The 24,096-nt window shown below is 44.3% G+C and overlaps 1 protein-coding gene across 1 annotated transcript in view; it reads left to right on the forward strand.

The window, feature by feature from the left end:
- The window catches only part of LOC137425669 (G protein-coupled receptor kinase 3), a 93,013-nt gene that overhangs the window by 49,632 nt on the left and 19,285 nt on the right, over positions 1-24,096 (forward strand). The window contains exons 10-12 of the mRNA XM_068114315.2: positions 6,159-6,237; positions 11,251-11,381; positions 20,867-20,961. Coding sequence (XP_067970416.1) covers positions 6,159-6,237; positions 11,251-11,381; positions 20,867-20,961 — 305 coding nt within the window. The remainder of the gene's footprint in view (positions 1-6,158; positions 6,238-11,250; positions 11,382-20,866; positions 20,962-24,096) is intronic.

The following is a 24,096-nucleotide window of genomic DNA, read 5'->3' on the forward strand; positions in this document are numbered from 1 at the left end:
GGCTTCATTGTCTTATCCGGTGCTTCAGCATCGTCGTAAATCTCATCCAATGACTTGGAGAGATAGGAGCAGATGCCGAAAGATTGGATCCACACGGCGACCTGCTCAGGGTTGGTGGAGATGCCCTTCATGCCTCCTACTCCCTTCCCTTGCTTGATGCATGTCTGCTCCCCAAACATGTGTCCACTCACTGCAGCTGCACCATCAGAGTGGCGGCACACATGGCTTCCAGCGTAAAGGTCATCCTTGGCACTAGCAGGAAGGTACTGCATGTCGCGCAGATGCCATGTGATCCATCTTGCGTAGTGGTGATGACCGGCAGCAAAGAAATAGGGCAGCATCTCTTCAAGGCAGTGTTGTTGCAGCATCCAATCACCCTCTCTTTCTGCTCGCCAGAACCTGTGAGCTATTAGGGTAGGGGTGATGAAACAATCCATCCATAGCCGGCCCGTGGGGTGCTCTCTGGCTTTCTCCAGGAATGCCGTTATCTGCTCGTGAGTCTTCTCTCCCTCCTCTAAGAAGTCATGAAGAAGAGCAAACACAACCATACGGAAGGCTCTCATAGCCTTGGGCCAGGCCTTCCCGTTGAAGATGGATTTCAGGCCTCCAAATGATGCACCGACTAGCTCCTCCACACCTGTTGAATTCATCAGTTGTCCGATTGAGCCGATGAATGACACGAGAGTGTGCATCATCCCAGGTCTGAGAACCACTGATGACCATCGCTGCAGATCACTCCACTTGATCAGGCAAGCGATCACGTACAGCCGCATGTCAAACGTGATATGACTGTGGCTCATGCCAAGCTGCCTCAGTGATGTGTCTAAGTAGGCAATGGTACTGTATCCATACTGTATCCATATCAATGGTACCGAAAATGAGCACTGTATCAGGGTGGGCAGGGGGCGAGTCAAGCAGTGGTCCAAAGACACTTATCGTCTTCAGCTTTGGAGCACTGTCATCACCATTGCGATCTTGCACAACATTGTAGGCTGCCCAGTCCAGGGGAAGAGGGGAAGAGTGGAGCTGCGAGAGCCAAGCAGCATCCTTCTTCTGTGCTGTTGAAACACTCTGTTTGATGGCATCTTGGAAAGCATCAGTTCTTGGGACTTCTTTCAGAGCATTTCAGAACATTGAAACTGTAGCTCAACATGAGAGTAGGGGCACTAACCGCGCAAAAAAATGTTGGGTGAAAAAGAATCCACGGCTTTTACATCCCTTTTTTCACATGAAATTTTGATCGCAGGAAATTTTTATAAGAACACTCACGGAAAGCATATCTGTCTAAGTGTATTATGTCCAAATTTCATACAGATCCTTCAAATAGTTTGCTCACACGAAGCATTCAAACGGAGCAATAGAGCGAAACAGAAATTTCAGTGTCCCAGGCCTATGTTTGATAGGGTTAATGCTATTAATGCTAATTTTGCGAATTGCCCAACATATGCAAGTTAGCATCCGGCAGTTTCTAAGTGCTGGGGACCCATACTGTACATTTCTAACTTAAAACGTTGGGGTACTCAACATTTCCGGGTTCACAAGAGGGCTCTATCGGCTTGGCAAGTCGACTACTTTGTTGTTATCCCCACACTTTTTGCAGAAAACGGAGGGATATTGTAATCGGCTGCGTCCGCCACGTCGTCTCCTCCTAAAGGGTTGGGTAGACATTCACCAAACTTGGTAGTTATGATCACCACGTGGCACGAAGGGACAAGAACGGTGTCATTTTAGGCCCCGCCCCCTGTTGCAGGGTCAACGGGTCAAACACCAAGCGATGCTATTACGGGCACATTTCTAAACATCTTCGAATGAAACTTTGTATTTGTAATCGACATTGGGGACCGCATGAAATGTGTAGCCATTTTTTTTGAAATTGACCTCCGGTTCATGCTCCAGGGGCGGGGCCTCGGGGTCGGGTCAAAACGTCATGAACCTTGGGGTCGGTCACAGGGGTCAAAACGGGAAAAATATTTTAAACTCCAAATTTCATATTGGGTAATTCCTGATGGAACTTTTTGCCATCTTTCAACTTTGCTTCAGGTGGGAAGCTTCAGGTGGGTGGTGGGAAGATTTGCAACTGCGTGCCATCGACTTCGCTCAATTCTTCTCTTTTTCCTCTTTTCCCATCCCTTCTTCATTGCTGTGATTCTACCAACCTGCGCAACGTCTTCACTTTGCTCTCCATTTCTTTCTCATCAAACTCTATTCTTATTCACAAACAGCTTTCGTTAGCCGCTTGATTTCCTGTGTCTCTCTCGTGTTTTACTCTTGTCTCTCTTGTGTTATACTCTTGTCTCTCTTGTGTTTTACTCTTGTCTCTCTCGTGTTTTACTCTTGTCTCTCGTGTTATACTCTTGTCTCTCTTGTGTTTTACTCTTGTCTCTCTCGTGTTTTACTCTTGTCTCTCTCGTGTTTTACTCTTGTCTCTCTTGTGTTTTACTCTTGTCTCTCTTGTGTTTTACTCTTGTCTCTCTCGTGTTTTACTCTTGTCTCTCTCGTGTTTTACTCTTGTCTCTCTTGTGTTTTACTCTTGTCTCTCTTGTGTTTTACTCTTGTCTCTCTCGTGTTTTACTCTTGTCTCTCTCGTGTTTTACTCTTGTCTCTCTTGTGTTTTACTCTTGTCTCTCTTGTGTTTTACTCTTGTCTCTCTCGTGTTTTACTCTTGTCTCTCTCGTGTTTTACTCTTGTCTCTCTTGTGTTTTACTCTTGTCTCTCTCGTGTTTTACTCTTGTCTCTCTTGTGTTTTACTCTTGTCTCTCTTGTGTTTTACTCTTGTCTCTCTCGTGTTTTACTCTTGTCTCTCTCGTGTTTTACTCTTGTCTCTCTTGTGTTTTACTCTTGTCTCTCTCGTGTTTTACTCTTGTCTCTCTTGTGTTTTACTCTTGTCTCTCTCGTGTTTTACTCTTGTCTCTCTCGTGTTTTACTCTTGTCTCTCTTGTGTTTTACTCTTGTCTCTCTCGTGTTTTACTCTTGTCTCTCTCGTGTTTTACTCTTGTCTCTCTCGTGTTTTACTCTTGTCTCTCTCGTGTTTTACTCTTGTCTCTCTTGTGTTTTACTCTTGTCTCTCTCGTGTTTTACTCTTGTCTCTCTCGTGTTTTACTCTTGTCTCTCTCGTGTTTTACTCTTGTCTCTCTTGTGTTATACTCTTGTCTCTCTCGTGTTTTACTCTTGTCTCTCTTGTGTTTTACTCTTGTCTCTCTTGTCTCTCTTGTGTTTTACTCTTGTCTCTCTCGTGTTTTACTCTTGTCTCTCTTGTGTTTTACTCTTGTCTCTCTTGTGTTTTACTCTTGTCTCTCTTGTGTTTTACTCTTGTCTCTCTTGTGTTTTACTCTTGTCTCTCTTGTGTTTTACTCTTGTCTCTCTCGTGTTTTACTCTTGTCTCTCTTGTGTTTTACTCTTGTCTCTCTTGTGTTTTACTCTTGTCTCTCTTGTGTTATACTCTTGTCTCTCTTGTGTTTTACTCTTGTCTCTCTTGTGTTTTACTCTTGTCTCTCTTGTGTTTTACTCTTGTCTCTCTTGTGTTTTACTCTTGTCTCTCTCGTGTTTTACTCTTGTCTCTCTTGTGTTTTACTCTTGTCTCTCTCGTGTTTTACTCTTGTCTCTCTTGTGTTTTACTCTTGTCTCTCTCGTGTTTTACTCTTGTCTCTCTCGTGTTTTACTCTTGTCTCTCTTGTGTTTTACTCTTGTCTCTCTCGTGTTTTACTCTTGTCTCTCTCGTGTTTTACTCTTGTCTCTCTTGTGTTTTACTCTTGTCTCTCTCGTGTTTTACTCTTGTCTCTCTTGTGTTATACTCTTGTCTCTCTCGTGTTTTACTCTTGTCTCTCTTGTGTTTTACTCTTGTCTCTCTTGTGTTTTACTCTTGTCTCTCTTGTGTTTTACTCTTGTCTCTCTCGTGTTTTACTCTTGTCTCTCTTGTGTTTTACTCTTGTCTCTCTTGTGTTTTACTCTTGTCTCTCTTGTGTTTTACTCTTGTCTCTCTCGTGTTTTACTCTTGTCTCTCTTGTGTTTTACTCTTGTCTCTCTCGTGTTTTACTCTTGTCTCTCTTGTGTTTTACTCTTGTCTCTCTCGTGTTTTACTCTTGTCTCTCTCGTGTTTTACTCTTGTCTCTCTTGTGTTTTACTCTTGTCTCTCTCGTGTTTTACTCTTGTCTCTCTCGTGTTTTACTCTTGTCTCTCTTGTGTTTTACTCTTGTCTCTCTCGTGTTTTACTCTTGTCTCTCTTGTGTTATACTCTTGTCTCTCTCGTGTTTTACTCTTGTCTCTCTTGTGTTTTACTCTTGTCTCTCTTGTGTTTTACTCTTGTCTCTCTCGTGTTTTACTCATGTCTCTCTTGTGTTATACTCTTGTCTCTCTTGTGTTTTACTCTTGTCTCTCTTGTGTTATACTCTTGTCTCTCTTGTGTTTTACTCTTGTCTCTCTTGTGTTTTACTCTTGTCTCTCTTGTGTTTTACTCTTGTCTCTCTTGTGTTTTACTCTTGTCTCTCTTGTGTTTTACTCTTGTCTCTCTTGTGTTTTACTCTTGTCTCTCTCGTGTTTTACTCTTGTCTCTCTTGTGTTATACTCTTGTCTCTCTTGTGTTTTACTCTTGTCTCTCTTGTGTTTTACTCTTGTCTCTCTTGTGTTTTACTCTTGTCTCTCTTGTGTTTTACTCTTGTCTCTCTTGTGTTTTACTCTTGTCTCTCTTGTGTTTTACTCTTGTCTCTCTCGTGTTTTACTCTTGTCTCTCTTGTGTTTTACTCTTGTCTCTCTTGTGTTTTACTCTTGTCTCTCTTGTGTTTTACTCTTGTCTCTCTTGTCTCTCTTGTGTTTTACTCTTGTCTCTCTTGTCTCTCTTGTGTTTTACTCTTGTCTCTCTTGTCTCTCTTGTGTTTTACTCTTGTCTCTCTTGTCTCTCTTGTGTTTTACTCTTGTCTCTCTTGTGTTTTACTCTTGTCTCTCTTGTCTCTCTTGTGTTTTACTCTTGTCTCTCTCGTGTTTTACTCTTGTCTCTCTTGTGTTTTACTCTTGTCTCTCTTGTGTTTTACTCTTGTCTCTCTTGTCTCTCTTGTGTTTTACTCTTGTCTCTCTTGTCTCTCTTGTGTTTTACTCTTGTCTCTCTTGTCTCTCTTGTGTTTTACTCTTGTCTCTCTCGTGTTTTACTCTTGTCTCTCTTGTGTTTTACTCTTGTCTCTCTTGTGTTTTACTCTTGTCTCTCTTGTGTTTTACTCTTGTCTCTCTTGTGTTTTACTCTTGTCTCTCTTGTGTTTTACTCTTGTCTCTCTTGTGTTTTACTCTTGTCTCTCTTGTGTTTTACTCTTGTCTCTCTTGTGTTTTACTCTTGTCTCTCTTGTGTTTTACTCTTGTCTCTCTTGTGTTTTACTCTTGTCTCTCTTGTGTTTTACTCTTGTCTCTCTTGTGTTTTACTCTTGTCTCTCTTGTGTTTTACTCTTGTCTCTCTTGTGTTTTACTCTTGTCTCTCTTGTGTTTTACTCTTGTCTCTCTTGTGTTTTACTCTTGTCTCTCTTGTGTTTTACTCTTGTCTCTCTTGTGTTTTACTCTTGTCTCTCTTGTGTTTTACTCTTGTCTCTCTTGTGTTTTACTCTTGTCTCTCTTGTGTTTTACTCTTGTCTCTCTTGTGTTTTACTCTTGTCTCTCTTGTGTTTTACTCTTGTCTCTCTTGTGTTTTACTCTTGTCTCTCTTGTGTTTTACTCTTGTCTCTCTTGTGTTTTACTCTTGTCTCTCTTGTGTTTTACTCTTGTCTCTCTTGTGTTTTACTCTTGTCTCTCTCGTGTTTTACTCTTGTCTCTCTTGTGTTTTACTCTTGTCTCTCTTGTGTTTTACTCTTGTCTCTCTTGTGTTTTACTCTTGTCTCTCTTGTGTTTTACTCTTGTCTCTCTTGTGTTTTACTCTTGTCTCTCTTGTGTTATACTCTTGTCTCTCTCGTGTTTTACTCTTGTCTCTCTCGTGTTTTACTCTTGTCTCTCTTGTGTTATACTCTTGTCTCTCTTGTGTTTTACTCTTGTCTCTCTCGTGTTTTACTCTTGTCTCTCGTGTTTTACTCTTGTCTCTCTCGTGTTTTACTCTTGTCTCTCTTGTGTTTTACTCTTGTCTCTCTTGTGTTTTACTCTTGTCTCTCTTGTGTTTTACTCTTGTCTCTCTTGTGTTTTTTTATGAACAGGATTGCCCCTTCATAGTGTGTATGACGTACGCTTTCCATACGCAGGATAAACTCTGCTTCATACTCGACCTTATGAACGGTGAGTAAGAATTGCATTCACAACGTGATCCTCAACATCCCCTCTTTCCACATTCCCAAACTGTACACATGTAACGAGAATGTTGATGCAACACAAAAAAAGGATTATTTATCACCTGAAGAGAGGGTATTGCATTTGAGTCCGTTTGTTTGTCTGTTTGTTTGTCTGTTTGTTACTTGCCGGAAAAGATTCCGGCAAGTATGTTGATCTGTTCGTTTGTTTGTCTGTCTGTTTGTCTGTCTGTTTGCAACACTACGTCCACACCGTTGCACGTAGAATCGCCACCTTTGCACACATATTTGTCTTGACCTGGAATACACTGTGCCCAATTGATGACGTCATCGGTCACGTGGTTCGGCCGCCATCTTGGAAAAACCGAAAAACTTTGCACCTCCATATCTCCGAAAGTGCTGAACAGAAAAAATTGAGACATGGTTCATTGTAAAGAACACTCCATGTGGAATAAAATATGTTAATGATGACGTCATAGGTCACGTGGTTCGGCCGCCATCTTGGAAAAACCGAAAAACTTAGCGCCTCTGTATCTCCAAAAGTCCTGAATAGAAAAAATTGAGACATGGCTCATTGTAAAGAACTCTCCATGGGGAATAAAAGATGTTAATGATGACGTCATTAGTCACGTGGTTCGGCCGCCATCTTGGAAAAACGGCAAAACTTTGCACCTCCATATCTCTGAAAGTACTGAATAGAAAAAATTGAGACATGGCTCATTGTAAAGAACTATATCTCCAAAAGTGCTGAACAGAAAAATTGAGACATGGCTCATTGTAAAGAACTCTCCATGGGGAATAAAATATGTTAATGATGACGTCATAGGTCACGTGGTTCGGCCGCCATCTTGGAAAAACGGCAAAACTTTGCACCTCCATATCTCTGAAAGTACTGAATAGAAAAAATTGAGACATGGCTCATTGTAAAGAACTCTCCATGGGGAATAAAATATGTTAATGATGACGTCATAGGTCACGTGGTTCGGCCGCCATCTTGGAAAAACGGCAAAACTTTGCACCTCCATATCTCTGAAAGTACTGAATAGAAAAAATTGAGACATGGCTCATTGTAAAGAACTCTCCATGGGGAATAAAATATGCTAATGATGACGCCATCGGTCATGTGGTTCGGTCGCCATATTTGTCCTAAATGGCCGATAAAAAGTAAATTCCGGCAAGTCCTCGGTCTCTGACCGATTTTTCATCTGTCTGTTTGTCTGTCTGTTTGCAGCACTACGTCTACACCATTGCACGTAGAATCGCCAACTTTGCACACGTATTTGGCTTGCACTGGAATAGACTGTGCCCAATTGATGACGTCATTGGTCACGTGGTTCGGCCGCCATCTTGGAAAAACCGAAAAACTTTGCACCTCTATATCTCCGAAAGTGCTGAATAGAAAAAATTGAGACACGGCTCATTGAAAAGAACTCTCCATGGGGAATAAAATATGTTAATGATGATGCCATCGGTCACGTGGTTCGGCCGCCATCTTGGAAAAACCCAAAAACTTTGCACCTCCATATCTCCGAAAGTGCTGAATAGACAAAATTGAGACATGGCTCATTGTAAGGAACTCTCCATCGGGAATAAAAGATGTTAATGATGACGTCATCAGTCACGTGGATCGGTCGCTATCTTGGAAAAACCGAAAAACTTTGCACCTCCATATCTCCGAAAGTTCTGAATAGAAAAAAATTGAGACATGGCTCATTGCAAAGAACTCTCCATGGCGAATAAAATATGTTAATGATGACGTCATAGGTCACTTGGTTCGGCCGCCATCTTGGAAAAACCGAAAAAAATTGCACTTCCATATCTCCGAAAGTGCTGAATAGAAAAAATTGAGACATGGCTCATTGTAAAGAACTCTCCATGTGGAATAAAATATGTTCATGATGACGTCATCGGTCACGTGGTTCGGGCGCCATCTTGGAAAAACTTTGCACCTCCAGATCTCCGAAAGTGCTGAATAGAAAAAATTGAGACATGGCTCATTGTTCGGAACTCTCCATCAGGAATAAAAGATGTTAATGATGACGTCATCGGTCACGTGGTTCGGCCGCCATCTTGGAAAAACCGAAAAACTTTGCACCTCCATATCTCCGAAAGTGCTGAACAGAAAAAATTGAGACATGGCTCATTGTAAAGAACTCTCCATGGGGAATAAAATATGTTAATGATGACGTCATCAGTCACGTGGTTCGGCCGCCATCTTGGAAAAATGGCCAAAATTTGCACCACTATATCTCCAAAAGTGCTGAACAGAAAAAATTGAGACGGCTCATTGTAAAGAACTCTCCATGGGGAATAAAATATGTTAATGATGAAGTCATCAGTCACGTGGTTCGGCCGCCATCTTGGAAAAACCGAAACTTAGCACCTCCACATCTCCAAAAGTGCTGAATAGAAAAAATTGAGACATGGCTCTTTGTAAAGAACTCTCCATGGGGAATAAAATATGTTAATGATGGCGTCATCGGTCACGTTGTTCGGCCGCCATATTTGTCCTAAATGGCCGATAAAAAAGTAAACTCCGGCAAGTCCTCGGTCTCTGACCGATTTTTCATCTGTCTGTTTGTCTGTCTGTTTGAAGCACTACGTCTACACCATTGCACGTAGAATCGCCAACTTTGCACACGTATTTGGCTTGCACTGGAATAGACTGTGCCCAATTGATGACGTCATTGGTCACGTGGTTCGGCCGCCATCTTGGAAAAACCGAAAAACTTTGCACCTCTATATCTCCGAAAGTGCTGAATAGAAAAAATTGAGACACGGCTCATTGAAAAGAACTCTCCATGGGGAATAAAATATGTTAATGATGATGCCATCGGTCACGTGGTTCGGCCGCCATCTTGGAAAAACCCAAAAACTTTGCACCTCCATATCTCCGAAAGTGCTGAATATAAAAAATTGAGACATGGCTCATTGTAAGGAACTCTCCATCGGGAATAAAAGATGTTAATGATGATGTCATCAGTCACGTGGATCGGCCGCCATCTTGGAAAAACCGAAAAACTTTGCACCTCCATATCTCCGAAAGTGCTGAATAGAAAAAAATTGAGACATGGCTCATTGCAAAGAACTCTCCATGGCGAATAAAATATGTTAATGATGACGTCATAGGTCACTTGGTTCGGCCGCCATCTTGGAAAAACCGAAAAAAATTGCACTTCAATATCTCCGAAAGTGCTGAATAGAAAAAATTGAGACATGGCTCATTGTAAAGAACTCCATGTGGAATAAAATATGTTCATGATGACGTCATTGGTCACGTGGTTCGGGCGCCATCTTGGAAAAACCGAAAAACTTTGCACCTCTATATCTCCGAAAGTGCTGAATAGAAAAAATTGAGACACGGCTCATTGAAAAGAACTCTCCATGTGGAATAAAATATGTTCATGATGACGTCATCGGTCACGTGGTTCGGGCGCCATCTTGGAAAAACTTTGCACCTCCAGATCTCCGAAAGTGCTGAATAGAAAAAATTGAGACATGGCTCATTGTTAGGAACTCTCCATCGGGAATAAAAGATGTTAATGATGACGTCATCCGTCACGTGGTTCGGCCGCCATCTTGGAAAAACCGAAAAACTTTGCACCTCCATTTCTCCGAAAGTGCTGAATAGAAAAATTTGAGACATGGCTCAATGCAAAGAACTCTCCATGGCGAATAAAGTATGTTAATGATGATGTCATAGGTCACGTGGTTCGGCCGCCATCTTGGAAAAACCGAAAAACTTAGCACCTCTATATCTCCAAAAGTGCTGAATATAAAAAATTGAGACGTGGCTCATTGTAAAGAACTCTCCATGGGGAATAAAATATGTTAATGATGACGTCATCGGTCACGTGGTTCGGCTGCCATATTTGTCCTAAATGGCCGATAAAAAAGTAAATGCCGGCAAGTCCTCGGTCTCTGACCGATTTTTCATCTGTCTGTTTGTCTGTTTGTTTGTCTGTTTGTTTGTCTGTTTGTTTGTCCGCACAGGTTAAATATGATTTTCTCTGCAACCGTTGGTCCGATTGACAGGAAATTTTCACCATAGGTGCAACTCCACCTGTATAATTTTTTAATGATAAGTATGATGTCATAGGTCACGTGGTTCGGCCGCCATCTTGGGAAAACCAAAAAAGTTTGCACCTCTATATCTCCGAAAGTGCTGAATAGAAAAAATTGAGACATGGCTCATTGTAAAGAACTCTCCATGTGGAATAAAGTATGTTAATGATGATGTCATAGGTGCCTCCATTATGACGTCATAATTCGACAAGTACAAAACTTCATCCGATCAAGATGAAATTTCTTGAGCACAATATGGGGATAAATTGGTGTGGGAAAAAAATAATAATGGTGACGTCATCGGTCACGTGGTTCGGCCGCCATATTTGTTTTAACACAAATGCCTTAAAAACCACTGAAAACACATCCTGGCGAGGGTTTGCAATCTCTGATTGCTCTTTTTCTTGTTTATTTATGTTTTACACACACACATTTAGTCCTATTTATGTTAACTGTTTATCCAATATGAAACTTTACATCACCTAAAAAGAGACTAAGTGACTATACATACTTAAGTAACCTTGAGCTTGTTCAATATCATCCTCCATCCCTACCGCCAATCCTTTTTTCAACCCCATTAACCCACCCTTCCTTATCCTATTTTCTGTCTTGCTTATTGTGTCCAACTGTTACCCCATTTGTCAGTTCATTGCCTTTTATCCCTTCATCGCCTCGCTCTTCCACAAGCCTTGATCTTGTATGACATCAGTCAATGACCTGTGACATCACAGTTGTAAAAGCTTTGGGATGCCAATAACTGCCATTTTTACTTGGTGATGATGTTTCAGTAAAGCCTAGCTTGAATATTGGACTGACCGGATGGCCTCGAGGTACGCACACTCGCCTCTAAGCTGTCTAGCTTGGGTTTGAGTCCCGACCCAGCGGTATTGGAAAAGAGTAATTTATGTTCCTCTGCACAAACCCCACTCACCCCCAGGTGGAGATCTTCATTATCACTTGTCTCAGCACGGTGTGTTTAGCGAGCGGGAGATGAGGGTGTACGCGGCTGAAATTGTGCTCGGCCTGGAGCACATGCACAATAGATGGGTGGTCTACCGAGATCTCAAGGTCCTGAGCGTTGCTGTTTGTGAATGGATGTTGTTTTTCATGGTGATGTGTGATTAAGTTAAAAGTAGTTATTGCCCATGCCAGGTTATTGGATTTGAGTCTGTTTGTCTGTTTGTTTGTTTGTCCACACAGAATAAATATGATTTTCAATGCAACCGTTGGTCCGATTGACAGGAAATTTTCACCATAGGTGCAACTCCTCCTGTAGAAAATTTTAATGATAATTATGACGTCATAGGTCACGTGGTATGGGCGCCATCTTGGAAAAACCGAAAAACTGCACCTCTATATTTCCGAAAGTGCTGAATAGAAAAAATTGAGACATGGCTCATTGTAAAGACCTCTCCATGGGGAATAAAATATGTTAATGATGATGTCATAGGTGCCTCCATTATGATGTCATAATTCGACAAGTACAAAACTTCATCCGATCAAGATGAAATTTATTGAGCACAATATAGGGATAAATTGGTGGAGAAAAAAGGTTGTGTTGACAAAAAGGTGGAGAAAAAAGGTTGTGTGTCTTTGTTGACAGATTTGTCCCAATCAAATTTGAATGTGTTGTATCGTGAACTCATGATTAGCCTCTTCCCACCACACTCTCTCCCCCCTCCCCTCTCTGCATAAAGTGAGATGTGGTTTTGCAATTGTGCACGTGTGTGTGTGTGTGTGTGTGTGTGTGTGTGTGTGTGTGTGTGTGTGCGTGCGTGCGTGCATGTGTGTGTGTGTGTGTGTGTGTGTGTGTGTGTGTGTGTGTGTGTGTGTGCGTGCATTGTGTTGGCCATAACCTTTTTAGCATTTGGGCTTTTGTCCTCAGATTTTCAACAAGTCTTTATTATGATAATTAGCGTGACTCGGCGAGCTCCGCGTGCCTCACCACACGTTGTTTCAGAGGGGTAGGCATCTTTGACCATTTCGGTGTCTTTTGGGTCTTCATGGTATTTTGGGTCTTTGAGATGTTTTGGGTCTTCAGGGTCTTTTGGGTCTTTGGTGTCTTCAGAGGCTTTTGGGTCTTAATGGTCTTTTGTTTCCTCTGGGTCTTTAAGAGTCTTTGGGGGTGTTTTGGTTCCTTGGGGTATTTAAGGGTCTTTTGGGTCTTTTGGTTATTCTTGGTCTTTGGGTCTTTTTGGGTCTTCAGGGTCTTTTGGTTCTTCTTGGTCTTTGAGGGTCTTTGGGTCTTCACGGTCCTTTGGGTCTTCGGGGTATTTTTGGTCTTGGGGGTCTATTGGGTCTTCGGGGTCTTTTTGGTCTCCGTGGTCTTTTCGGTCTTCGGGGTGTTTTGGGTTTTCTGTGTGTTTTGGGTTTTCTGGGTGTTTTGGGTCTTCGGGGAGTTTTGGGTCTTTGGTGTGTTTTGGGTCTTTGGGGTGTTTTGGGTCTTCAGGATGTTTTGGGTCTTCTGGGTGTGTTGGGTCTTCGGGGTGTTTTGGGTTTTCTGGGTGTTTTGGGTCTTCAGGAGTTTTGGGTCTTTGGGGTGTTTTGGGTCTTTGGGGAGTTTTGGGTCTTTGGGGAGTTTTGAGTCTTTGGGGTGTTTTGGGTCTTTGGGGTGTTTTGGGTCTTTGGGGTGTTTTGGGTCTTCGGGATGTTTTGGGTCTTCTGGGTGTTTTGGGTCTTTTTTTTTTTTTTTTTTTTTTTTTTTTGTATACAAGATCGAGGCTCGTGAAAGAGCGAACATTAATCACACAGAAAGACAAACCGACACATAAAACATATAACATAGGGAGCGGTAGACAAGATGGGGAGAGAGGGGGAAGGACACAAACACAACATTTGAGAGCAGGGACCGAGAGACATGGAGACATCGAGAGATCTGAGAGAGGACGAGGGCTTTGGGGGGGGGGGGGCGTGGGAAGGGGGCGGTGGGAGAGGTATAAAACATATGGACACTGCCAGGACTTCCAGGAAAGAAGTTGGAATTTCAAACAAGGTGGATCTGGGGTGAATTAGCGGGGGTAGAAAAGATCAAGGTTTTGGATGGGGGAAGATAAGAGATGGTGGTGAACAGCTGTTTTAAAGACCTGGAGGGAGGAGTGGGATTGAAGGGAGTGAGGGAGTTTGTTCCAGAGGCGGGAGAAAAGAGGAATGAAAGAGTGAAGGTGAGCAGAGAGCCGAGATTTCGGCAGTTTAACCATCAGAGGGTTGCTGGCAGATCTTGTGCGACCTGTAGGAATATTTGGGGGACAGAGCACAGAGAGAGCTGGGGGTGCAAGGCCGGAGAGGAGTCGGTAGAAGACAGAAAGACCACCTACCTGCCTGCGGTGAGTGAGTGAAAGGCCCTCAGAGATAGCTTCATCGCGGGAGATTCCAATAATTCTGAAAGCTTTGGTTTGAACAGCGTGAAGCCGAGCTAGGTGTGAGGCAGGAGCACCGGCCCATAGGGGAGAACAGTATTCCATTGAGCTGCGGATGAAAGCCTTGTATGTGGTGAGGAGCTCAGGTGTGCCGAGGAAGGACTTCACACGACGGAGGATGCCCAGTCGGCGACTGGCTTTGGAGGCCAGCTTGGAAATGTGGTTTTCCCAAGAAAGATCATGGCAGATAGTGAGACCCAAAATCTTGAGCGACAGAACTTCTTGGAGAGGATTGTTGAGAAAGTAGATGGGAGGGTTGTCCAGTCGATCTTTTCGGAGAGACATAGTAAGAGTGTGAGATTTGTCAGGATTGAAAGACATGTTCCACTTGTTTGACCAGTCTGTGATTTTGTCCTCTTCCCACCTCTTCAGGGTATTTTGGGTCTTCAGGGTATTTTGGGTCTTCAGGGGTCTTGGTAGCCTGAAGGGTCTTGGGGGAATTAAAGGGTCGTCAAAGGTCTGATGGGTCTCAGCAGTCTTAACGCAATTAAGAGGGTTAATTAAGAGGGTGGTAATTTATTTGAAGTCGAAGAAGACGTGTTCGTCCCATGTAAACATAACGACATACATAACCATATTCGTTTGCTCTATTATAATAAGATATAATAAGATATGGAGAAGACTCATTAAAATTGTGTAAAATGTGAAAGTTGCAGTGACTATAAATAGCCCTGAATATCCCCGCCCAAGCTCGTCAAGCATGAGACGTCCCATTTTTAAAATCCCTTCCGTGGTTTTATTTATTTACCATTTAGCTTCAGTGTGTTTGTCCAGGCCATAACAAATTTACCAATTGAGCTTTTGTCATAAAATGCAAAAATAAAACACAAACACACATAAACACAATAAAACACATAAAACACAAAAATAAGGGGAGCGGTAGACAAGATGGGGAGAGAGGGGGAAGGACACAAACACAACATTTGAGAGCAGGGACATCGGGAGAAATGTGGGAGGGGGAGGGCTTGGGGGGAGGTGGCAGAGGTATAAAACCTATGGACACTGCAAGGACTTCCAGGAAAGAAGTTGGAATTTCAAAAAAAGTGTATCTGGGGTGAATTAGCAGGGGTAGAAAAGATCAAGGTTTTGGATGGGGGAGGATAAGAGATGGTGGTGAACAGCTGTTTTAAAGACCTGGAGGGAGGGGTGGGATTGAAGGGAGTGGGGGAGTTTGTTCCAGAGGCGGGAGAAAAAGGGAATGAAAGAGTGAAGGTGAGCAGCGAGTCTTGATTTTGGCAGTTTAACCATAAGAGGGTTGTAGACAGATCTTGTGCGACCTGAAGGCATATTAGGGGGACAGAGCACAGAGAGAGCTGGGGGAGCAAGGCCGGAGAGGAGTCGGTAGAAGACAGAAAGACCACCAACCTGCCTGCGGTGAGTGAGTGAAAGGCCCTCGGAATTAGCTTCATCGCAGGAGATTCCAATGATTCTGAAAGCTTTGGTTTCAACAGCGTGAAGCCGAGCTAGGTGTGAGGCAGGAGCACCGGCCCAGAGGGGGGAACAGTATTCCATTGAGCTGCGGATGAAAGCCTTGTATGTGGTGAGGAGCTCAGGTGTGCCAAGGAAGGACTTCGCACGACGGAGGATGCCCAGTCGGCGACTGGCTTTGGAGGCCAGCTTGGAAATGTGGTTTTACCAAGAAAGATCATGGCAGATAGTGAGACCCAAAAGCTTGAGCGACAGAACTTCTTGGAGAGGATTGTTGAGAAAGTATATGGGAGGGTTTTCCAGTCGGTCTTTTCGGAGAGACATAGAAAGAGTGTGAGATTTGTCAGGATTGAAAGACATGTTCCACTTGTTTGACCAGTCTGTGATTTTGTCCAGGTCTGCAGAGAGTGACGAGGCTGCAGACTGCCAATCTGAGGGACGAGGAATGGAGCAGCAGATAGTGGAGTCATCGGCAAAGAGATAGAGAGGATTTTCCAGAGAGTCGGAAAGATCATTGATGAAGACCAGAAATAGCACAGGGCCCAGAACACTACCTTATGGAACTCCAGCCAGAACAGGAAGGGTAGATGGGAGAAATCCATTCAGGGCCACACGTTGCCTACGACCAGAGAGGAAGTCCGCAAGCGATGAGTGGAGATTTCCGTGGTTACCATGGGAGGAGAGTTTGGTGAGCAGAGCTGGGTGCCAGACCGTATCGAAGGCAAGTGATATGTCAAGTGAGACAGCTCTGATTTCCTGTTTGGCACTGAGGACCTCCATCCATTGTTGAGACAGCAGAAGCAACATGTCCAGAGTAGAATGACCTGGTCTGAATCCAAATTGATGATCAGAGATCAAGCCATTGGAGAAGAGGAAAGATTTGATATCCGAAGCAATGATGGATTCCATGACTTTGTTGATAATTGGAAGCAGGCTGATTAGTCTGTCGCTGCAAGGATCTGTTTTTGCACCTTTTTTGTGTAAAGCGGTAATGTTTGCTGATTTCAAAGATGCTGGCAGATGGCCTTGAGCAAAAGAGAGTGTGAAAAGAACAGAGAGAGGGTGAGATAGAGCGGCAAAGCAGGATTTTAGGACCCGTGGGGGCTGATGCCGTCTGGTCCAGTTGCAGAATCAGAGTCGAGGTTTGACAAAAACTTCTCCACCTTGTCAGGAGAGAAGGACACAGAGTCCAGCAGCAGTTGGGTTCGACTGGGAAAGGTGGGAACAGAGAGAGATGGGTTTAGGACACAAGATTTTGAGGCAAACACAGAGTTGAGGCATTCGGCTTTGTCAAGTGCGGTGTCAACTGTGTAGCCATTTGAGGTAAGGGAGGGGATGGAGGAGGAACAAACACCAGAAACGGATTTGACCAGACGCCACCAGGATTTGGAGGAAGGAGGCAGGTTTGAGAGTTCAATCTTGAGTGTGGAGAGATAGTGCTTCCTGGCACTCCTGAGGGTAGACACACAATTGTTCCGAGCTTGGTGGAAGGAACTGAGATTGCCTTCAGTTGGATTTGCCTTCCAAGAGTCAAAGGCAAGTTGTTTCAGGGCAACTGCCTCACCACAAGATTCAGTGTACCATGGACGGGAGGAAGGGTAAGACAACTGAAGACGAGATGGGATAAATCTGTGCATGAGAGAGAGCAGTTTGCTTTGGAAGATTTCCCAGGAAGAATTGATGTCAGAGGCAGTAGAGATCGAGACCAGTCCAGATGGCTGCTTGCAGACCGTGCCAGTCAGCCTGAGTGAAATGCCAGACTCGTCGGCACTGAGGAGGCTCTCTCCGAATGGCCAGAGAGATGTCCACTTTAACAAGCACATGATCAGAAGAACCGATTGGAGCAGAAGAAGAGCAGCAGACATTTGCAGGGAAGTTTGTCATAACCAAGTCTAGAAGAGAAGATACTCCATTGACTGCGATCCGGGTCGGGAAATTGACAGATTGTGTCAGTCCCAATGAGTCGCAGAAGTCCTTTGCTGAGGTGCCATGGCTGGTGAGAGAGGAACCCACACCCAGCCAGCTGGCATGATGACAGTTGAAGTCGCCACATATGAGGAAGAGAGAGTTTGGATGAGTTGATAGAAGTTGGTCCATTTTGTCCGACAGCGAAATGTAAATGGAGTCATCACTGTTTGGAGGACGGTACAGAACACATATGAACAAAAGGTGGGTGTGGAGAGGAAGCCGTAGCCAGAGGTACCCTGGGGGTGGGGTGGAGGGAGGGCAGTGCAAGGAGAGTGAGGAAGAGAGTTTTTGATAAAGATAGCAACCCCACCACCAGGACGAGGCTCAGGTCTATCATACCGGAGGAGGGAGTAACCAGGAAGAGATATTAAGGAATCAGAGACATCTTGAAGGAGGATAGTTTCTGTTAAGCAGATCAAGTCTGGATTTTCAGAAGCATCCTGAATGGAGAGATCAATCAGGTTTGAGCGAAGGCCCCGGATGTTTGCGGTCCATACCGTTAATGAGGAGAGAGGGGGAGCATCGGGTGCAAGACAGGGGAGTGGAGGGGTAGGTCAGATGAAGGATGGGAGGGGGAGGTCGGGAGAGCAGTTGATAGTGTGTCAGAGATTACAGAAGAGTTCCAAGAAAGGGAAGGATGAGGAGGACGAAAGGTTTGATGGTGATGGGATGAGGCACAGTGAGGGGTTGTTTGAGGGGGGAAGAGGAAAGTAGAAGGTTGGGGGAGGTGGAGGTATAAGATAGAAGGGAGACTAAATGGGGAGGAGGCAGCTTTGAGAAGGAGGTGGGAGGGGGTAGAATTTGGGAGGGATGGTTGGGGGGGAGATTTGAAGGGGAGGGGTTGAGGGGGAGTTTTGAATGGGAGGGGAAAGGGGGGAGTTTAGGAGGGTAAGGGCAAGGGGGGAGTTTAGGAGGGGAGGGGAAAGGGGGGAGTTTAGGAGGGGAGGGGCAAGGGGGGAGATTTGGAGGGGAGGGGCAAGGGGGGAGATTTGGAGGGGAGGGGCAAGGGGGGATTTTAGGAGGGGAGGGGCAAGGGGGGAGTTTAGGAGGGGAGGGGCAAGGGGGGAGATTTGGAGGGGAAGCGCAAGGGGGGAGATTTGGAGGGGAGGGGCAAGGGGGGAGTTTAGAAAGTGGATGATTAATGAAAGATGAACATTTATAACAAATTGGGTTTATTGTGATTTTCAAGTTAGCAATCCGTTTAAGAACGATGGAGGAGGGGTGGAATGAATGTGAATTTAGAGCATGTAGTGAGAAATAATTATTAGAGATTGAATATATTTTTAAAATGCAATGAGTTGAAGAGGAAATTGAAAGGAGCCTTTTAAATAGGAAGAAAAACAGCGTGTTGTAATAAACCACTGAATAAAACACTGCAGGGGAAAGTTTAAACATATTTAAACAGAACCATGAAGAGCAGTCTTATATTCACAAAGATACCAACGGGGAGAGGGCCTTGAGGGACAACCACGAGTCACTTGAACAGGGCAAAAGGTGGAAGGCAAGGCGATAATGGGGGCGGGGCGGGACAACGCACCTGGACAGATGTGCACGATGGGACAAAAGCACACGAGGAGAAAGGGAAATAAAAGTTGTTTTTTTTTTTTTGTTTTTTTGGGGAGGGGGAAGGGGGGTCGGGGTGGTGGTTACAACGTTAGACAAATAGTAGATGTTCGGGGAAGTTTGGGGGAGAAGGGAAAATCTAAAAGCCTAGCAAAAACAGCGAAGGCAGGAACAAACTTCGACGGGGGAAGCCTGAGGCAAGGCCGCACACGCGCGGCAAACAGAGATGATTAATTTATGAAAGATAAACACCGAGAAACTTCCAAGGGGCATACTATAGGTTCACACACCGAAAGATAAGTACAGTTTCAACAAAATACAGTTGTGAACAGTGACTTAACTTTGAAAACGTGAAGACCGTGTACAGCTTCGAAAATCCGTGACGTCGTCTCCAAGATCTCGCGAGATCTCCCAACTTCAGCATTGTGATCCGCTTCACCTGCTCAAGCATCCCTACCTTGTGCATCATTATTTATCCCAGCTTTGCAGGGAGCATGATCGATTGATCAGGGAAGTCTGTTTACATGTCTTAGCATTCATTATTGGCTCGATAAATAATCTTGTCGTTCGGAGGAGTGCTATGACTGGTGTCGGATACAGAGATGCCATCATGTATTATCGACATTTTTCAGAATGACAATGCCTGTTCTCTCCGCACGCATGTCAACATTACACTTCAGGATCACAAAATCGATCGTACAGACTGGGCCTGCATGATCTCTGGATTCAAATCCGATTGAACAGACTTGGGACATCCTGAGTGAGGTGTGTTTGTGGTCGCCGGGTCCATGCCACATTGCCACAGTGTCTTGATAATATGGATGTGGCCCTGGTCGGGTCGAATAACAATGCAACATCTCACAGTGAGAGCGATTCATCTGATTTTGGCGATGACAAGACGTTTACAAGCTTCATCGGGGTCATGTTTACAAGAAGCTTTGTCGGAGTCATTGGCGGCCACGCATTATTAACCCTATTTCTGCGAGTGTTCAACTTGTATCTTATCATTAGCAGACTGGTGTCTCCGCCACTTGGCACGAAATCTCACACATCCTTGTTTTTGTGAAAACAACAATTTAAATTTCACTTCCACTTAAATCGTGTTTGTTTATCGTGTGTACAGATCAATGTGCTGGTTGTCTGCGCCCTGAATATGAGCACGTATGATCGTACCATGACAACAATTGATTACTGGGTCACAATGGGTGGTTTGCCATTGCCTTCCCATTGTTTATCTGTGCTCTATCGTTTTAAATGCCGAGCATCAAGCAAGGAAGTAACGCGTAACATTTTTAAAGTATTTGGTATAACTTGACCGGCAATTGAAGCAGCGGCCTTCCAGACTCTGAGCGGCCGCTCTAACCACTACACCACCAAGCCTTGTTATTAAATCAATGTAGGCCTCAAAACTGTTTTTGCTTCATTTTTTTGTCTATATATATATATATATACATATATATGGAGTTCGAGTCCCGTGTTGAGTCAGAGTTTTTCACACTTAGCCCCACACAGGAATTTTATTCCAGTTTATATATAAAAAAAATTGTAGATGAGTTAATCTCCAATGCACTTCTGCATATACTTGCATACACATACATATGCATGCATATACTTATGCTCACATCCGGGTTCTGCTAAGCAGGCACGTAAGACACCGGCCATTATAAAGCTCGCAGTGTTAAGTGTGAAAATTCTGAGGAGATTTCCGCTGGCTCATTAACGCAGTGGGCTGTCACCGCGAAAGTGATGGAGGTCATTGGTTCGAGTCCCGTGTTGAGTCAGAGTTTCACACTTAGCCCCACGCAGGAATTTAATTCGTTTATATTAAATATATATATATATATATATATATATATATATATATATATATATATATATATATATATATACATATATATATATATATATAATATATATACATATTATGTAGTTTGTTTGGCTTTCTCAGCTTTGGGTGATTAAAAAATAAAAATATAATCGTTTTGTGACATTCTCCTTAAGGCCTTGTCTTTAGTTCATAGTTTTCAGTTTGATGAGTAATCTTTTCAATGAAGTGTACCTGTAGTTAAAATTGTACTTTTCAAACTACATTTTCAATTCCTATACTTCTTTGGATGTTGTTGAATTTCTTCACCCATTCTCCTTTGCAACTTGCCCACCATCCCTTCTCACCCTTAGCCTGCAAATATCCTACTGGATGAACACGGTCACGTGAGGATTTCCGACCTCGGCCTTGCCTGCGACTTCAGCAAGAAACGACCCCATGCCAGCGTGTAAGACGTGCAATGAGAATGCAGTCATGATACTTTGCAAAATGGACGCAAATAACCGTATTTGACATTAAGTTGTTTATTCTATCATGATGTACTCTCCTTGTCCATCGAGTAATTTCATTGTGACAGATGGAAGGAGAAAACATCGACATATTCATAAACCGAAGCCTCAAAAAATCCATGAGGGCCACAAGATCCTTTCATGAATGTTGCATTTTTAAAAGTTAGAATTATTTGATTTTTAACGGGTAGCACAGTGCAGTGTATGTAAATGGTTAGGGCGGTGGGCTTGGGATCATAAGGTCCTAAGTTCGAATCTTGTTCAGCTGTTGAATTAATACCAGGTGGAGTTGACTCAGCCTGTCATCCTTCCGAGGTCGGCAAAATGAGTACCAGGGTACTGGGTTCTCTCTCAAGGTGGTTCGTGGCAGGATTTGCACTCCGGGGTACTGGGTCCTCTCTCAAGGTGGTTGGTGGCAGGATTTGCACTCCGGGGTACTGGGTCCTCTCTCAAAGAGGTTGGTGGCAGAATTTGCACTCCAGGGTACTGGGTCCTCTCTCAAGGTGGTTGGTGGCAGGATTTGCACTCTAGGGTACTGGGTCATCTCTCAAGGTGGTTGGTGGCAGGATTTGCACTCTAGGGTACTGGGTCATCTCTCAAGGTGGTTGGTGGCAGGATTTGCACTCCAGGGTACTGGGTCCTCTCTCAAGGTGGTTGGTGGCAGGATTTGCACTCCGGGGTACTGGGTCCTCTCTCAAGGAGGTTGGTGGCAGGATTTGCACTCTAGGGTACTGGGTCCTCTCTCAAGGTGGTTGGTGGCAGGATTTGCACTCCAGTGTACTGGGTCCTCTCTCAAGGTGGTTGGTGGCAGGATTTGCACTCCGGGGTACTGGGTCCTCTCTCAAAGAGGTTGGTGGCAGAATTTGCACTCCAGGGTACTGGGTCCTCTCTCAAGGAGGTAAAAAATATATATAACTACCTTTAGAGGCCATTTTTCCCCGCAAGCGGGGGCTGGCCTTTTTCGGGAACCGTGGTTGTTGTTGTTTTTTGGTCCCCTTTTTGAAGCAATGTTTTACGGCCGGATGCCCTTCCTGACGCCAACCCTTTTTGCCGCCTTTAACGACAAACAGGGAATTACCAGTGAACTGGTACTCAATTAGCCGACCTCGGAAGGATGACAGGCTGAGTCAACCCCCCTGGCGTTAATTCAGCGATCGACCGGGATTCGAACCCAGGATCCTAGGATCCTAAGCCGGCACCCTAGCCGCTAGCCCAACACCAGGGATTGGTGGCAGGATTTGCACTCCAGGGTACTGGTACTGGGTACGGTAGAACTCCAGGGTACTGGGTCCTCTCTCAAGGAGGTTGGTGGCAGGATTTGCACTCCGGGGTACTGGGTCCTCTCTCAAGGAGGTTGGTGGCAGGATTTGCACTCCAGGGTACTGGGTCATCTCTCAAGGAGGTTGGTGGCAGGATTTGCACTCTGGGGTACTGGGTCCTCTCTCAAGGAGGTTGGTGGCAGGATTTGCACTCCAGGGTACTGGGTCCTCTCTCACGGAGGTTGGTGGCAGGATTTGCACTCCAGGGTACTGGGTCATCTCTCAAGGTGGTTGGTGGCAGGATTTGCACTCCAGGGTACTGGGTCCTCTCTCAAGGTGGTTGATGGCAGAATTTGCTCTCCGGGGTACTGGGTCATCTCTCAAGGAGGTTGGTGGCAGGATTTGCACTCCAGGGTACTGGGTCATCTCTCAAGGTGGTTGCTGGCAGGATTTGCACTCCGGCTACCGTAAAAACACCTCATTCCATAGCACACACATTGGTGTGTGTCGGGATGATGCTGAAGAGTCGTCCAAGGACGCAGCGACGTGCTGATCCAGCGTACGCTCATATATATATATCCATATATATATACAGTCACGTGAAAAAGTAAGTGCACCCCAAGTAAAGTTTTGACTTTTTCAACATATTTCAACATACAGCTATTTGATCTTCATTTCAACAATATTGACAGATAAAGGTGATATAATATAACAAATATCATGAAACATTTACATTTTGTAGTCCATTGTATCTATCTATAATTCCAGTAATCTCTGTGTGTATGTGTGTGTGTATGTGTGTGTGTCTGTGTGTTTGTCTGTGACCGCTGTTTCTCGACAACCACGGGTCCGATATACTTGAAACTTGCCAGGTATATTGCTGGGGACCTGAGGATGTGCCTTTTCAAGGTTTCATATTAATCGGAGAAGTAGTTACCGAGCTATGGCGATTTATTTACCAAACTCCGCAAGCCGTTCGCTTTGGCTTTGCGAATGGACCAAACCATTTCATGTAAATAGAGGGGGGGATTGTCACCGTACTCGCAAGCCGTTCGCTTTGGCTTTGCGAATGGACCAAACCATTTCATGTAAATAGAGGGGGGGGGTTCTACCGTACTCGCAAGCCGTTCGCTTTGGCTTTGCGAATGGACCAAACCATTTCATGTAAATAGAGGGGGGGGATATAATTTTAGATATATATATATATATAGTACGGGCACGCCCTAGTAATTTAAATAAAGATAAATGCAAATTTCGCATGTGGAAAAAGTAAGTACACCCTTGGCTCTTTTCGGTGGTATTGCCGCCTTTGGCAGAAACAACCCCAAGTAGGCGTTTCTTACAACTGTCTACCAGACTCTGACATTGACTGGGAGAAATATTTGCCCACTCCTCCATGCAGAATTCTTTCAGCTGTGCGATGTTTGAGGGGTTTCTTGCATGCACAGCTCGTTTCAAATCCCCCCACAACATCTCGATGGGATTTAGATCCGGGCTTTGACTTGGCCATTCCAGAACCCTCCATTTCTTTCTTTTCAGCCATTCCTTGGTGGATTTACGGGTATGTTTAGGGTCGTTGTCATGTTGCACGGTCCACCTTCGGTTGAGCTTCAACTTTCAGACAGATGGCCTCACATTATCCTCAAGCACCCTCTGGTACAATGAAGAATTCATAGTGGATTCTATGATGGTGAGCTGCCCAGGCCCTGATGCAGCAAAGCTGCCCCAAACCATAATATTTCCACCACCATGCTTTACAGTTGGTATCAGGTTCTTGTGGTCAAATGCTGTCTTTGGTTTTCACCAAACATATCT

This window comes from Myxine glutinosa, chromosome 4 (genome assembly GCF_964187855.1).
Source record: "Myxine glutinosa chromosome 4, kmMyxGlut1.1, whole genome shotgun sequence".
Classification (NCBI taxonomy): Eukaryota; Metazoa; Chordata; class Myxini; order Myxiniformes; family Myxinidae; genus Myxine; species Myxine glutinosa.